General features: G+C 41.5%; 1 protein-coding gene across 3 annotated transcripts in view; it reads left to right on the top strand.

The window, feature by feature from the left end:
• Lrrc28 (leucine rich repeat containing 28) overlaps positions 1–17,713 on the top strand; it is a 118,725-nt gene that overhangs the window by 76,328 nt on the left and 24,684 nt on the right. For all 3 annotated transcript variants that reach the window (XM_055623527.1, XM_055623526.1, XM_055623525.1), the window contains exon 7: positions 14,887–14,989. In XM_055623527.1, coding sequence (XP_055479502.1) covers positions 14,887–14,989 — 103 coding nt within the window. The remainder of the gene's footprint in view (positions 1–14,886; positions 14,990–17,713) is intronic.

Below are 17,713 nucleotides of genomic sequence, written 5' to 3'. Positions count from 1 at the left end.
CACGTATTAGGCAAGCTCTGTGGCACTAACCACATACCCAAACCCCAAATCAGCCTGTTTAGGTACTGACTTCTACCTTGGAAAATTATTTTTGAGGATTGTTTGTTATACATACTAATGCCAGAAAGTTTGTAAAACTTTGAAGACATCATTGACTGAATTGCTTACTGAGGTAGAAATGCCACCTTGGCTAATAAAACCCTACCTTTAGATTTCTATAGTTGGTCCATTTTGGCATGTTACATGCCAAGCATCAGAGGTCTTTAATAATAAGGTACATTTATTTCATGTAGAACTAATTTTTTTCAACTTCTAAGAAGCAAAAGTGCCAATTTAAAAAAAAAAATGAAGTCACATTTGCAATTTCAATCATAAAGCATCTTCTGGTAATAATTTATCTCTGAGGACATTGAAGTAAATAGTTCACTAGTCCCTGAAAGGAAATGTTTGCCAAGGTAATTGATGTTATATATTTTCAATTTAAAGTTCTTCATGAAAGCTTTAAAATAATGGAAACATTAAAATCAATTCCTATAATAAAAACTGCTAATTTAAGGAGATTAATTTCTCACAGTATCTTCCACAGTTATGAAATTAACAAATTAACATAAAACCATTTCTGAAGCAAACTATTTCTAAGAAATCTGAGCTTTTTGAGTGAGAATATCAAGTATACATATTTAAAGAGCAGACATACCTTCTGGAATAGCAAAAAGAATGGAGAACAGTTACAGGGGCAGCACTTGGTCTAGAGACAAGCTGTACCACTTCCCAGTGTGTGACCTAGAGTGACTGCTAGGCTTCACTGCCTGTATTTGTAGGCCAGAGATGACCGTCTCTATCCTGCGTTGTTCGTGGCTAATAATAATAGAGAGGTACACAGTTACAGATGAACCACAGCGAGGAGATGCAGCTGTGAAGTAACGCACCCAACTCACGCGCATCCTCTTTCTCGTGTTCAGGACACTTCCTGCCCTACGGAAGCCACCAGAACCTTTAGATCACTTCCTAATGCCTCTTCACTGCATGATTGCCAGGATGGCGCAGTCACTGCTGGTGATAAATGAAGGCAGGCAGGCATGAGAGGGAGGGAGAGGGAAGGTTAGATTATCTGATTTGTGTGGCTTAAAATTCAACTTGCAAGTGTAACATCAGAGTTCCGAGTAACACTGCAAATTCTCTCTCTTATAAGCAACCTTGAACTTTTCAACTGTCAGATGTTACCAGACACAGATGAGCTAATTAAGTCTCATGGTTTTTTTGCCTCTACAATTTTCTATCATCATCACCACCACCACCATATGTATTTTATATTATATATATATATATATATATATATATATATATATATATAATGTAGTGTATGTTTCCATTAAAAACTACATGAGTAAGACTTATCTGTATTAATGTAACTGCCAGAATAATAAGCTATTACTATATACTTTCTGTTTAGCCAAGTGTTTTGTTTAATTGCTGCACATGTAGTTTCTAATTATTATAAAACTTATTGCAAACCCATTGACAAACTCGCTTTACAGATGAAGAGGTTGATGTAAACAGTATTTCTGTACCCTGCCTAGAGTCGCAGCTGGTAATAGAACTAAAATGCAGACTCTGATTCTAAATCTGGCAATCTTTCCATACTGACATATTCTCTCATATTCCGGAATCGGTCTGTATGAAGGGACTTCATACTGAAGGCGGCTATCTCTAATATCAGGTTTCACTCCGCCATTTTGGCCTCATCTGGGCCATCTCTCCAACTCCTGGCAGTTTCTGTTGCTACAGGTTAAGCCCTGTCTTGCTTTTGCTGCAACCATTACTTACTCTGTGTCATTACTTACTCTGTGTCACACAACTGCACTTGCCTTCAGGCTGTGCCCACCCTGCAGTAGCTCCTTAGCCCTGGCATCTAACTCCCCTGGTCACTTAGTGCCCATTCCTACCTTTGCTTTCAGTACTGACTGCTTGGAGGCATCTTCTAAATGCCCAATGCTGGTGTTGCTCAGAAGGCTAAAACAGAAGGACAGCTGTGAGTTTGAGGACAGCCTAGACTATACAGTAAGTTGTAGCCCAGTTTGGACCACCATGTAAGACCTTATCTTGATGATAATGATGATGATGATGATGATCATCATCATCATCATCATCTTTTTAAGTCCACTTGAAATCTTCCTCTGGACTCTTATAATAAACTATAGCCGTCTAATTCTAAGAGCTGTCCAAGAAAAGGTCAAATGGAAAATGCGATTGTTAGTATTTCCTCCACCTTTTTTTTTTTTTTTTTTTTTTTTTTGCTTTTGTATATTTTTACTTTTTTATTTTTATTTAGTTTACATTCCAAGGGCGCCCCCTCCCTAGTGTTCCCTTTTCACAGAACTAAACAATCTAGAAATTTGGCAAATATGAGTGCCAAATTTTATGGTTATTCAGACAGGCTCTTAGAAAATAGGAATACATAACAGTCATTCAAACAGACAGACAGATACACACACCTTTTGAGCAATAGAAAGCTTGGTGGTTAGCCATGCTGCTTAGAACATAGGAACATAGTCTTGTGAGATGTGAGCTGGGATGTCTCTGTGATGGAGGTGGGACCCATAATTTGAGGGCTACTTAATGAATTTAGTTTCTTGCCAAAGTTGGACTGAAGGGAACCCACATTTTCTTATCTATCTGTCTGTCTATCTACCTACCTACTTACCTACCTACCTACCTACCTACCTACCTACCTACCTATCTATTTTGGTTTTTCGAGACAGAGTTTCTCTGTGCAATAGCTGTGGTTGACCAGGAACTTGCTCTGTAGACCAGGCTAGCGTTGAACTCAAGAGATCCATCTGCCTCTGCCTCCCTAGTGCTAGTATTAAAGGTGTGCTTCACCACGCTCGGCTTTATTTTTATTTCATGTGCTTTAGTGGCCTGCATATATGTCTGTGTGAAGATGCTGAATCCTCTGGAGCTGGACTTACAGAGAGTTGAGAGCTGCCATGTGGGTACTGAGAATTGAACCCAAGTCCTCTGGAAGAACAGCTAGTGCTCTTAACCACTGAGCCATCCCTCCAGCCCTGGAAGCTCAGTTTTTATAGGATTTCTTAAAAGCTGTCCTATGCTAGCTGCTTCAGATGGCAGCTGCAGAAACTTTCTGTAAGGATGACTTACAGAAAGTGTGCAATACTGTCGGGCCCATTAGCTGTCTTTGAGTATGTGCTGCCTTAGACACTGGTAATACTGTCAAAGCCATTAAAGCTCTTTGACTGTGTTCTTTCTGAGATAAAAAGATGTATCACAAAGAAGGATGCCCCTATTATTACTGTACAGTGACAGATGAGTGACAGATGAGCCTGCAGACAGACTTTGTTCACAGTGGTGACTATCAGCATAGGAAGAGAAAAGCAGTCACTTGAGCCTTGTGATATGGAACTTAGAAGAGGTCTCAAAACTTGCATTTGTGCTGTTAACTTGATAAAGCTTGGTCGACTAACTAGCTCTCAGAATTGTAACTTCACCTCTTAGCTTCTGAGAGTTCAGGTGGATACAGAAAAAAAGCTTCTCCCAGGTACTCCTGGTTGTCCTTACATAATTAATAAGCCTAATTATTCAGAAGTGTTTGCTATTTATTCCATGTTGAATAATAGATGCAAGGACTGAGCATTGCTAGGCACAGGTTGGCTATAGAAAAGCATGTTTTAGCTCCCTGAAAGTGCTCTGCTACTAAATCCAGTGTTTGGGACACTTGTAGTTGAGAAGAAAACAAAGGTGCATCTACTTTAGCAGGATAAATTTTTATTAAATGTTTGTGTAGAAAAGGATAAATGAGGGTCAGCAAGATGGCTCAGCTACTAACCGTGCTTGGCATCCAGCCTGAGTACCTCAATTTGACCCCCAGAACTCACATAGTGGAAGAGAAGAAGTGACTCCTGCAGACTGTCCTGTGCCTTTGCATATGCGCGCTGTGGCATACCCACGCACACACACACACAAACACACATTCACGGGCCGACGTGCATAAAATAATAACAAACGCAAAGAATTAACTTTAAAAAAACAGTAAATTAACGGTTTTGAACTATGTGTTAATATTTTATGGGTGGGTTTTGCCTGCAAGTATGTATGTGCACCATGTGTGTGCCTGCTGCTCCCAGAGGCCAGGAATTAGACTTCCTGGAACTGGGGTTACAGATGGTTGGGAGCTGCCATGTGGATGCTGGCAACTGAACATAGGTCCTCCACAAGAACAGCAAGTACTCTGAACTGCTGAGTCATTTTTTCCTCTCCCAGTGCGGAAGTTCTTAAGAACATTTAGCATGTGACATTGAGGTTTACAAAACAGCCTGTGCATAAATCATCATGGAGAGTAAGTCCAAAAGTTAGTAGAGTGTAGTGATGAGAAATGATCTGGGTTTCTAGACCAGCCTCAGAGTTGTCCCTTAGGGAGTCCAGGAGTGAAGTGTTTTCTTGGGAAGTTGCGAGTCTTAAGGACTAGTGCTACAGTGAGTGATAGATCCTGTACTGTCTCCTTCACTGCAGCATGGAGAAGGTTTAAACTGTCCTTCAGCCACACAAAAGGAGACATTGGGAGTTTTAGAGTGGTTGTCTGCTTGCTTTGTAAGGATTGGGTTCTTTTAGGAAAAGACCAGACATGGCAAGTTAGTGTTAGAAACCAGCTCCCAGGATTATAAACAAGCTTGGAAGCAAGCCCTTCTCATTGCAAATAGACGATGACACTACAGGTGTTGTGCCTGCATGTCGTGTTTGTGTTGCTTCTTAATCAGTCCCACTTCTTTGCTGAGAAAATCAGGAGTTGCTATTTACAATTGTTTCTTTGAATCTACACAGTAAACTAATCACACTGCAAACCACCATTAGAGCTGCATTAAACCAATTACTTCATTTTTTCATTTTTAGTTTACTCTATACAACATCAAAAGATTAACGTGTATTTATGGGATGCCCTTTAGTGTTCTCATGTATGTGTCGGTTAATGGTTTCATGACCCCAGACTTAGAGATGCTTGCCAGCCCTGTCCCGAACTGAGAGGCGTGGATGTAGTTAGCAGAACTGCTACAGTGAGGCTCTTGTAATCTCAGTTAATGGGAGCTAATTGCCAAGTGTGTGGCCTTCAATAAGTTTGAATGCTAGCAGACTTGTTCTAGTAGGAACAGTCTGAAGAGTTGGAGATAGACTGACACTTGACCTCAAAATATGATAACTGCTTTCTATAGGGGAAACTTAAACAGGAGGCTAAAATTGTATTCTGTAGGAATAATGTTGGATATGTCTGTAATCAAAGGAGAAATATTAATAAAATGAAAACCGAAAAAGGAATTAAAGTAATTACAAAGTAGAAATAATGGAAAAGAAAGCCTTGATAATGAAGTCCAAAAATTAGTAGTGGGAAGACATGAGATGGAATTAATCTATTAAAATTCATAAAGGTATTGCATTGAGAGTAAAGCTTTGCTAGGCATGGTGTTACCTGTAATCCTAGCACTCGGGAGGCAGAGGCAGGTGAATCTCTGTGAGTTCGAGGCCAGCTTGGCTTACAAAGCGAGTCCAGGATAGCCAAGACTACACAGAGAAACCCTATCTCAGAGGGAAAACAAAACAAAACAAAAGTTTTAATTCTGGAATCCAAATTTTTTCAAGAAAAAGGATGTAGCTCAGGCTAAGTGCTTACACCTGAGTTCAAGCCCCAGAACCTTGTGAGAGAGCTGGATTGTGGCTCTCACACGCATAAGCCTGCCTCTAGAGAGGTGGTGACAGCCTGGCCTATTTGGTAAGCTCTTTGCCAGCAGAGACCCTGTCCTAAAACACAAGCTGAACAGCATCTGTGGACTGACACCCGAGGCTGACCTCTGGCCTCCACCTACGTGTGCATACATCCTTGTCAAGGGGTGGGGGAAGGACAGAGAGATGAATACATGTTCAGTGCTGTGTCTTGTAAGTATTTGTGATAAAAGTCAGGAGAGAGCGACAGCATCTTCTCAAGTCTTTACTCAGGCTTTAGATTTTCTTGAGAATTAACAGGGAGTATTTAATGTGGCTTCTGCAAGCACGGACCAGATGTTGACTTTCTGTGCTAGTGTGTAATGAGAAAGCACACTGAGTTAGCTGAGCTTTATATGGACAATTATGTATTTTTTGTTAAGCTTGAATAGGATTTGGTGGGGTGGGAAGAGACAGAGATAGAAAAATCAAGCCCTGTTCTCTTGAAAGTACCAATTAAAAACAAAACAAAGGCAGATGGGGTGGCGCATGTCTGTAACCCCAGCACTTGGGAGACAGGAGAATTGGGAGTTTGAGGTCATCCTTAAGTCACATAATGAGCCTGAGCATCCTGGACTACATAAAATCCTATCTCAGACGAGCAAACAGACAGCCTGTCACCCATTCATAGAGATACAGATGTGAAATTTGGAAAACTAAGTGCCGAGAGGACTAAGCCTGGAGCCAGATACTCAGCAGCTAAACTTTTGTTATTATTTTGGTTCTGGCATTTGCAATTTTTTAGCACGGTAACAAGAATGTCCAGTGCTGGGCAGCATCTGGATGATGTCGTTAATTGACTTAAAAGAAAGAATCTGGTGTTTCCATCAGACATCGTTCTAAAGTTCTTAAGTTCAAAACATCCAGGCCTGAGTCCAACCATTCAGGATGCTTCAAAGCAGAGACAATCTACTCTTCGGTGGTCAGCCATTGCACTAGACAACGTGTTGTTTGGAGTCCTCAAGTTTCTACTGTGTTGGACAGTCATTAGCACTTGTCCCTCCCAATGAACTCCCCAAAGGAGATCTTCCTGCTCCTGATCTTGTCTGCCTGAAATCTGTGAGTCAGAACTTACCTACGAGTCTCCTGGGCTTTTAAAGAAAGCAAAGAGATGGTTGTTCATCGATTGTTCCGTTGGCAGTATCTCCTGCAGATCCAGCTCTGATACCACACTTAGAGGCCTGGGATACGTTTCTTCAGGGTCCATCCCAAACAGGCCGTGCTGTTTTCCCTGAGCCCTACTTAAAGTCCAGCACACATCATGCCAAAGCAGGCACTTGGCGCCTGTAGTTCCAGTTCTACCATTTAATAGCTCTGAGGACATAGCCATAGGAAAGTTATTTAATCTAATGATCAGTAACAGGGTAATAGTAACACATTTGATGGCACTATTTAAGAATTCTGTAAGATAGATGTAAAATATACCACTCTATAAATTTTTCATAAACATCCCATCAGTATAATCTATTGCTCTTACATTGGACCATAAAGAATGAGAGGGACTGTGTCTTAATATTTGTGTCCCAAAACATCTTCCAAAAACAGCCCCAAACTGCCCCTAGCACATTGCTTATGGTTTCTGTTACTTGACCTGGATGATGGAAATAGAGATCATGGAGTGTGACTATTAAACCAACATCAAAGGAAGCCTTCCACCATTCAAATCCACTGTAGTCAGCTTGTTTTATCAGTCGTTTATGATCTGCAGAGTAGGAAGCATCTCATTAAGTTGTAGTCCATTGTGAAAGTGTTTTGTTAAATTTGTCTCCTCCCTCTCTGTTTTGTGTGTTGTATGTGTGCGTGCGCACGTGTGCATGCCTGTGTGCACCTATGCGCACAGTCCGAGGACAGCATGTGGAAGTTGATGCTCTTCTATTACCATGCGAGGCTTTGGATCAAACCCAGATCACTAGGCTTAGTGGCAAGTGCTTTACCCACTGAGCCACCTTGCCAACCCTGAAATTTTATCTTGTAAAAATTTGAAAATATCAGAACTACTATGGCTATGTAAAAGGTGTAATGAAGTCTGGTGCATGGGTCTGTCTGTGTTCAAAAATGTTAGCACCTAAAGGAATTAATTTTTCCTGAAAAGTGGCTGAAGTGTCCTTTGTATTTAGGGGTTCATATAGGTGATAAAGTTAATTTTGAAAGTCCTTTTTGAATGGTCTATAAATTGCTCTGAATGCTGTGTGGAAAACCCTGTGTTTTGTAATACTGGGTATCTGGCTTACTGAACTTTAGTGACTGGTTTGCCATTGATAGAGCATTCCAAGCAGGCAGTTTTGGTATGCTGCTTTGATGCTTTGGTCTCTTTTAGCCCCATCTTTTTGTTTAAAAGATTTTATTATCTTTTGATAAGTAAATGAATTTTATACTAGTCAGGGTATAATAAACACAGACCCCGGTCTTTTCTGGCATGCATCGCTCTGTGCTTGCTCATACTGCATGATTAAAAGAGCAATAGCCAGAACACAGGAGCTTTTTGTTCCTACAGCCATGTGGACTGCATATGCCAGAGCCTTGAGGTTGGAAAAAAAGAAAAAGTACTGGGGTTTGTGCAGGACTCTTAGCTTTTGCTAATTTCTAAGCAACACACATTGGTCTATGAGTTTGTAAAAGGAGGAACAATTTGAGGTAAGGTACAGTTCTTTTAAAAGTAACCTGCAGCCAGAGATGATGCATACCCTTAATCCCAGTATTCAGGAGGCAGAGGCAGATGGATGTCTATGAGTTTTTAGGCCAGCCTAGTCTACAGAGTGAGCTCCAGGACAGCCAGGGCTACACAGGGAAACCTGAAAAGTTATTGATGACTTTAAAATCTGGGAAGACAGATAAATAACTCTGTGCTTTCTAAGTTTTACATATTGAGCCTTTTTTATAAGGCTTTTTTGTTGTTTGTTTGTGTGTGTGTGTGTGTGTGTGTGTGTGTATTTGGTTTTGGTTTTTTGAGACCGTCTCTCTACATAGCCTACATTGACTAGGCTGTCCTTAAACTCAGAGATCCACCTTCCTCTGTTTCCCAAATACCACAAGAAGTTTTGAAAGCTGTTCTTTAATTATGTTCATTTCGCATAAAGAATTGGTGAATTAATAAATAATATTAAGCAAAAGATGAAAATAAACTTATTTTATTAACTAGTAGGAAAATAGTATCTTCTAAAGCCTATCATTGAGTGAAGATTTTCTGTGTTAAGAATGTAAGAACCAGGATCTGGAGCAATGATAGACTGGTTAAAGCACTTATTGCTCTTGCAGAGGACCTGGGTTCAATTCTTGGCTTCCACATGGTGACTCACAACCATCTATAACTCATAACTTCAGATACAGGGAATCCAGTGCCTTCTTCTGACCTCCGTAAGACCAGGCATGCCCTATGCATGGTGCACATGCATGCAGGTGAAAAACTTTGATACACACCAAATAAATAATCTAACTAAGAAATAACACAGATACTATTATATTAAAAAAGAAGAAGAATATAAGAACCAAGCCAGGCATTAGGGGTTCATGCCTGTAATCCTAGCAATTGAGGGGCTGAAGCAGGAGGATTGCCATGAGTTTGACACAAGCCTGACCTGCTTAGTGATACTTATATTTCAGCCTCATTTATTTAAAATGCTAGTCCTTTGGGCTTGGGAGTCTTGCCAGCCGACTGTATTCTGGCCAGCTAAGAGCATGCTTTCCTGAGTCTGCCAGAGCACAGCTCTCTCAGATGGGACCTTGCCAAACATGGAGCTGTCTCACCCTCACCAGCAGGCTGTGCTGTGTCAGCTAAAACAGCTGTCCAGCTCTCTTCAGGATCTGTCTACACTCCCTTTCTGCTCTCTCTTAACATTCAGAAGAGAGAGGTAAATGACCAGGATGTGCTGAGCACCAGTTACTGTTTACCATCTACCTTGGCACCATGAATCCATGAGCTGTTACATTACCATCCTCATTGTACAGCAGAGGAACCAGTAACCAAGTGGGGAGCCAGGATCCAGGGTCAGTTCTGACTCCAAACACACTAAAATCTTGTCATTGTGTGCGCTCTTTCTCTCTCTTCCACACCCTCTCTTCCTCTCTCTCCTCTCTTCTCCCCCTCCCTCCCTCCTCTCCCTCTCTTTCCCCTTCTCCTTCTTTCCCCTCCCTCTCCCTTTTCCTCCCCCTTCCTCCTCCCTTCTCCCCACTCCTACCCTCCTCAGATTGTGCTACTTGGAAAGATTAAGTGACATTAACATGTAATACGTTTTAACACAGTTGATACTAGTTTTGATTCATCTATAGCTCAAAATAATACACACTGTTAGGTGCGTATGTAATAAACTGGCAGGAAGTACCAGCCAGATTCTCCCTAAGATCAAATGTAAGCCAAGTATTTTTAACTCGTTAACTAGTCATCTTTTCCCCATAAAGCAGGAAGAGGAGGCCAAACTATGTAAGAAGTAAGCAGCAAGTGTCAGTGTGTATTTAGCTTTTGGTGTGATCTCTGTATGTCACCTCATTTAATTTGCACAGGGGCTCTTGTGGTATATTAGAGCAGAGAGGTGCTTCCTCTGTCATGTCCCATTTTGTGTCCTTGGCTTGAAGGGATGAATCATCGTCTCCAGAGGCTGTAGCCTCCAACTCTTTCTATGCAGTTAAAGTGTAAAGTGTAGAAAAGGGTTAGTACCTTGCTGCATGCCAAAGAAAGTTTTCTGTTAATTGGCCACCCTTCCCAGTGTGTCACTTACTAATAATGATGAGAATAATAACTGTCATATACTAGAGAAGGCTCTGTACCAAGAATCCTACTTGATCATTTTTAAACCTAGTCATTCTTAGCAAGCTTAGGAGACAGTTGTATTTTCCTTCTTATACAGATGAGCTCCTAAGGCCACATTTCTAGTAAGTAGAAGAATGAAGATTCAAACCCAGACTGTGTGACTCTAATCTCTACCTTTCCTTTCCTAATTCTGAGCCAGTAATCTTCACTTGGCCTTCCTTGAGACCTCGGAGGCTCACAAAGGCAAATCTGAGGCTGGAGACCATTTATAGTTTTGATGTTTTGTTTTTGAGACAGGTTCTCACTATGTTGCAACCTTGGCTGGCCTGGAACTTGCTGTTAGACTAGACTGGCCTTGAATTCATAGAGAGCCTGTCCACATGCATCTGCCTCCCCAGTGCTAGGATTAAGCTCACGTGCCACCTTGAGCAGCCCATGTATAATTAACCAGTGAAGCTTTTATCTTTAAAGTTTTCTGTATGTCTTTAAATTCTGTAAATTTTTATCTGTTTAAAGACCTTTGTCAGAGAAATTGTGAGGAAACAGGTATTTTTAGTGGACTTCTGAGTTCTTTTCTGTTGTTAATGGACTATAGTATTGATCAGTTGATATTTTTCTCACCTGTTTTGTAGCTGTAAAATATTTTGGTTCACCAAGAGAGCAGTTTTTAGTATTTTGGTACACATATATTTTAATACTTTAAAAATATGACACATGATGATTTAAACTTGAGGTTGTTTCCATGTCATCCTTACACCTTATAAACTTGGGGACCAGGATGTGTTGTGCCACTCCGCATATGAGCTTTCTGGGACACAGAGAGCCCTCCTAGTGTCACGGATGTCACAGCCACTGAGTTTTCTGATTAGTGCTTCTGGCTCATTGTATTTTCTACGTGCTTGGAGCCTGATTTAGCAACGGTTATAGAGTCTGGAATCTGAGCACTTGTGATATTTTCCCCTTTTGATAACCTTAGAATTTTTTATTATTGTGCTGTGTAGGTGTGTCATGGTACATGTGAGGAAGTCAGAGAACAACCAGCAGGAGTTGGTTCTCCTACTGTGTGGGTTCTGAGGATGACACTCAGGTTGTCAGACTTGGCAGCAAGCACCTTTACCCACTAAGCCATCTTAAAGATCCTTTTTTTTTTTTCTTTCTGGTATAAAGGAAAGCACAAAAATCTCAGAAATGGAAGAATAAGCTACTAGCTAAACATAAATGTCTAATGCTTAAGTATTTTATGCTAAACATAAGAATACATTCCAACTGGGTTACGACTATAACTACAAAAAGAAAAAGGGGGAGGAGACAGGATGGGAGAGGAAGACCCCCACAGTGCTGAAAGGGAGTAGATGAAGTGTGCTTCAGCCCTGTGAGTCACAAGGAGAGGCCGGCCAGCTGCCTCCAAGTCCAGAGGCAGGAGGAAAGCTTGATGAATGTGCATCAAATACTTTTACTATTCTGAGTTTGGGCGTTTATTCTCTTGAGACATGGTCTTGCTAGATATTGAAGCAGGTCTTGAAGTCACTGTTTAGTTCAGTCTGCTCAACCTCATGTACTGCTTTAGCCTTCCCAATACAGGGGGAGGGATGAGGGGTTGGCATATCAGAAAACACTTATCACCAATGTCAGATGACAATTGACAGACTGAAAGAAAATATATGTAATCTGTAACAAAGACATGGAGTTTTTCCTAATTAAAAAATAAAAGGCAGAAATTCCAAGGGCCTGGTAGAAAATGGGGTAGGGTGGATTTACAGAAATACAATTTTTATTTGTTTGCTTACACCCAGTTAGAAAATTACAATGTAAACAACCCTGAGATTCTGTTTCTTAGCCATAATTAGCAAAACTTTTAAAATATGCTATCAATTGTTTCCTGTGGGTGAGGGGACGCTTCCTCACAGCGTGAGTGGACTTGAGACTGGCATACTGTGAAGAAACACGGGCAATGACTGAGTCTGACCTAGCAGGCCCTCTCCTTGGAGCTTAGGCTGGAAACATGTCCAGCCAACTGAGATGTGTGTCTGCGAGGGTCAGGGTACATGCATGCTTCCCAGACGCCAGGTCTCCAAGTGCTGATCTCTCAATAGTCACAGACATGCCTGCTTCATGGATAGGGTTTCTTCAAGAAGAGGAAGTATGGTGCCTTGAAGTTAACTCCAGAGCTTTGGCAGAGAAACTATGAGCCACGCCTACAGCATGTTATGATGCCAGAATGGCTTGAAATGGTCAGAAAAGAATGAGGACTTGTTAAAAGAACTCAGAGCAAGCACACAATCATTCCTAATTGCCAAGACCAACACCACCATTAAATTACCCTGTTGCATTTGTATAACAGGGCAATTTAATGGTGGTGTTGGGCTTTTATTCTTTATAACAGAGAAGTCTATGACTCTATACTCATATATTTTTAAAGGATGACTCTTCCTTACAGAATTCCAGTTAGTAAATGTGGCCAGAAAAAAAGAATGCTAGGAAAACTGTATTCATAACTATGTGATGTTTGCAAACAAGATCCATGCTAAAATTATGGGCAATGCTAAAAATTATTGGGCAAAAGTTTGTGAACGATTTTAAGAAAAAATAGGGTAATTGTATAGGCTCACAGCTGGAATTATGGAAGGCTTGACCTGGAGCTTGAGAGTGCTTCTTCAGAGTTGACGTGAGGATATGGCTTTCCTCATTTCCTCACTTGGAGCCCTTTTCACTTTTTGCTGTCTTCATTGCCTTGCTTCCTCTGAATAACATGTGGCTTCTGCCTCATCCAGCAGCTGCAGAAGAATGACACCTTCCCATATGTCCCTGGTTCCTAGGTCTCTAACAGGCTTTACCTGTCCTAGCCACTGTGTACTATGCACCCTCATCACCTCCCTCCAGTCTCTCATCCTGGGGAAGATGAGGCACGGAAAACCTTCAAGTATGCAATGCTTAGCGAGAACAAGTATTCAGTGACAACTTCAAAGCAAATAGACCATCATAGTGGGTACAGGGACCCTTGCTGTATAGAAGGGACATTGGAACAACTCCAGATACAGTGAGGGCAAGTAGAGATCTGGACAATCAAGTAACAGGGTAAATGTCAGTAGGGAAGGGTAAGTAGATGGGGCACTACTAAGGTAAAGGTAACAGTGTTCTTCCTGACAGTGGGCCAGGCTTATCAGAAATCCCCTGGAGATGAGGGAACAGGAGCTTGAGGAGAACCAGACATGAAGAGATAGTTCTTGCTAAACTGACTGAGCAGGGCTCGTCATTAAAACTGGATTTTCCAAGGCAGTATACAGAGGGACCTAACAGAAGATTCAAGAGATTGACTAAAGCTCAGCCAAGCAAACAGTCTTTGTCAGAGAAGAAGGGGCTGGGGCAATGACTTCGTAGGTGAAATGCTTGCTGTACAACCTGGGGACCTGCGTGCAGATTCCCAACGCACATAAAAAGCAAGGCATGATGGTATAAGCAAATCTACAGTCCGAGTGCTGGGGGAGACTGATACCAGGGCATCTCTGGAGCTCACTGGCCAGCCAGTGTATCCCAGTTGATGAGTACCAGGGTCTGTTGAGATGTCAGACACCTCTGGCGGGGACGCACACACTGGCTAAAAGCACTGGCTGCTCTTTCAGAAGTTGCAAGTTCAATTCTCAGCACCCACGTGATGAGTCGGAAACATCAGGACTCGGGTGGGATCCAGTACCCTCTTCTGGCTTCTGCAATCACTGTACGCATAGTACACAGATCTATGCACTCAGGAACACACACACACACATAAGAGTAAAATCAAGGCGTTGATTGGTTGGTTGGTTTTTTTCAGTTTTACAGACAGTGTTTCTCTGTGTAACCATGGCTGCCCTGGAACTCAAGGCTGGCCTTGAACTCACAGAGATCCAGCTGCCTCTGCCTCCCAGATGCTGCAATTAAAGGCATATGCTACCACTGCCCAGCATGAAATCAAGTTTTAAAGGAGTGGGGACAAAATAGTTCTGTTTAGGCTGACCTGTCACTTTACTTTGTATAACATTTTCTGTGGATCAGAGGAGAAATGAGGTCCCTGTTACAAGGCAATTGAAATTGTCTATAAAATGTCAAAGAAGGGTTTTTTTTTTATGAGAAGAAATTAAATATTCTGTTGCTGATAATTTCACCTTCCAGTTTAAAAATCAAAGTTTAGGTTAAGTAAGTTTCTACACCATGTTTCCCGACACAAAAGCCAGTGTTAAAACTGCCATAATTTTACATTTGGAACTAAGCGTTCATTTTTTTTTTTTATTCCAAAATAGAAATTTGGGGTTATCTATGACGTTCTGCATTGCATTTTGCATTTCATATTGTAACAGTTCGTTCCTAAAGGAATTACAGCACTGTTCTCTCTAATCCAGATTTAGGTCGTTCTCGAGAACTGCAGTATGTTTACGTGGATAACAACATCCAGCTGAAAGGCCTGCCATCATATCTCTACAACAAGGTCATTGGATGCAGTGGGTAAGGCTGGCTTCACGGCTTGGATTTCATCACTAGTCTTGATAAGTCTACTGAATTTTTTGTCTTTGACCTTAGTATGGTAAACCAAATATCTCTATGAACTAAGACTAGTAGGCAAACAATTTAGAGTAATGTCTGTTGAGTTCAGATAGTGTGATGTGCAGTGAGTGAGTGATTACTTTCTAGTCCGAAGAAAAGTGGGAGTGCATGTATTTTATCTTTTCTTTTTTGCTATAGAAATAGCACTACTCCTGTCTTTATCAACAAACTGGTGTATAGTTAAGTCTAGAGCAGGAAGATTTCATGTATGTCTACATTGTCACACATGCTGTTATAAACCCTAGAGAGTAGAGGAACTGGCATTAAGTTGAATGATTTTCTTCCTTGGAACATGATTGCAAAGACCATTTGCTATAGTATCTGCCTTTTATTAAGATTTTTGCCAATTGTGTATAGAATTCAGCAGCAGACATAGTCTCTTCTTACGACTCATGAGTCAAGCAACCAAGCAGATGTTTCAGTCAGAGCAACAATAATCCCCTTCTCACGGGCTTTCAGGAAGGCAGCCTCAGCCTCCCTTTAACAGGACGCCACAAGCACCTGAAATGAAGTGTTTCAAGTGGTGTGAGATGAAAGAAATGCCACACTCCCAGCTTACTTTCCCCACTTCAGCAGCCAAAGGAGCACCTTTGAGATGACGTAACCAACACGCCTGTCTCCTCTTCTCACTCCCAGCAAGCCTGACACTCCATGTAGCTCAGCGAGAAGATAGGCGGCAATACTGAGCATAGAGGACAGCTGTTTCTGTGTTGGCCTGGCTCCAGGGAATGGGTAGTAAGTGCCGATTGCTCCAGAGAGAGCCATCCGAGGAATTGTGCCTTTCCCTTAGGAAGAGGGCACATTTGTTCTCATGGGAGCCTTGATGATCTCAGCCCTCTAGGCTGATGAAATCCAAAACCTTCTTGAAGCAGGCACAATAGATTGTGTTACAGGTTTTAGCCGAGTGGCTTTTCTACAGCTGACACTGTCGCAGATGTGACACGGCAGAGTCAGATTCTGGTGAATTCTTAAAGGGTTTTCCTATAGCCTGATTCTTCACGTGGTGAGCACAATGATTAGTCATTAATACAGAAAGATGTAAGCAAGGTCCATTGCTGTCCCTCATGGGCTGCACCGAAAGGTCGGTTCAGCCCCTACCACAGTGGGTGAGAGCTGTTGTGTAGACATGGGTATTGCTACTGCCAGAACGTTCTGTTTGCACTGAATAAAGAAAGTTTTTCATGTTTGAATTTGTACCAGCAGCAATGATAGTGGATTTTAGGAGAATGCCAGACCTTTGAAGAAATAAATAGGAAAAAGACAAATGAAGTATTAGTTAATAGTCTGTGTTTTCTTCATATTGTTATGAGCTTCATAGGAATAGGACATATGTAATGCCTCGTTTTATAATATTAATGTTGGGATATGTGCAGTCCAGCTTACAGTCTGTTGGTTTAACACAAAACTTTGAGTGTTCTGGTCATTAGATTCCTAAGCCATTTATCCTTTGGAGGTCATTTAGCCTAATTTATGCCTGAAAAATGATACTTCTTTGTGTAGTTTTTAAATGGTAAAACATTCTCAGAATTCTAGGGGGTGCTGAAGAGAGGTTCTACTTTTTTCCTCTTTCTTCTACCTATAGAATAAAACAAGCCAAGACCCCCATTTCTAGTCAAGTCCTGGTACTTCCTGCCTTTCTGTAGGAGAGGAGAGGAAAGACACAGAGAAGGTCCTGATGGAAAGAAAGGTGTGTGTGCCTGTGAGGTCTAGCAAGAGAGATTGTTTGAACAGGAATTTAGGCTCTCTGTTCATTCGTTGTGCGTTTAGGGAGCAATTTCCCTGTTTGGTCACTGCAGAGCAAATACTGTGGTGAGCAAAGTGACTCAGTGTCAGCCTTCATGACCCTCATGTGGCTGGGGGTCAGGGAATAAATGTTATGGAAGGGACTTGTACAAGATGCTGTATGAACTGACACACAGGCTCTGTTCACTTGGTTCTTCACTCTCGCACATGTTGTTTCCAGCTGCCTTGTGGGCCCAGATACAAAAGCAGAACAGCTCTGCCCAGCTGACGCATCCCGCCAACCAGAGCACAAACAGAGTAGAATGACACAACCTTAGGGACCCGTAGAGCTTCACATAGGAATCTGATCTATAATACATGTATGTAGTACATGTATAAATGTACGTAGAAACACTGCCTTAGGTATTTTGTTGATGGTACTTTGCTTATGTTGTACCTACACATACATACACACACACACATACACACACACACACACACATACATACACGCACACACAAATAAGCCACAACTCTGGAGGAGGTTAGAGAATAGAGTATAAAATATACAAAAAGACAGAACTAAAAACAAAAAAATATTCACAGAGTTCAGGAGTCTCATGAAATTCACTCTGATAGTTACAGAAGTGTGAACAAAATTAGCCACTCCTCATTGTATGTTTATCTGTGGTTAGAATAGTGAGCACTAACAAGCACGTCAGCACGGTGTAGAAGTTACTAGAAAAACAAAGCCTTTACATGCCTATTCTGGCAGAAGTAACAATACAAGTAGTAAGTACCCTGAGAAAGCATGATTGACACCTACAGCACGAACTCACTGCAGTGGCCCAGCTCTGAGTCACACGTTAAATCCTGTTGATTACAAAGCTCAGCCATCCTCACA

The sequence above is a fragment of the Psammomys obesus genome, unplaced genomic scaffold (genome assembly GCF_907164565.1).
Source record: "Psammomys obesus unplaced genomic scaffold, mPsaObe1.curated_primary_1811, whole genome shotgun sequence".
NCBI classification, from domain to species: Eukaryota; Metazoa; Chordata; class Mammalia; order Rodentia; family Muridae; genus Psammomys; species Psammomys obesus.
Note: the sequence above shows the minus strand (reverse complement) of the source record. Positions and strands in the feature narration are given on the sequence as shown.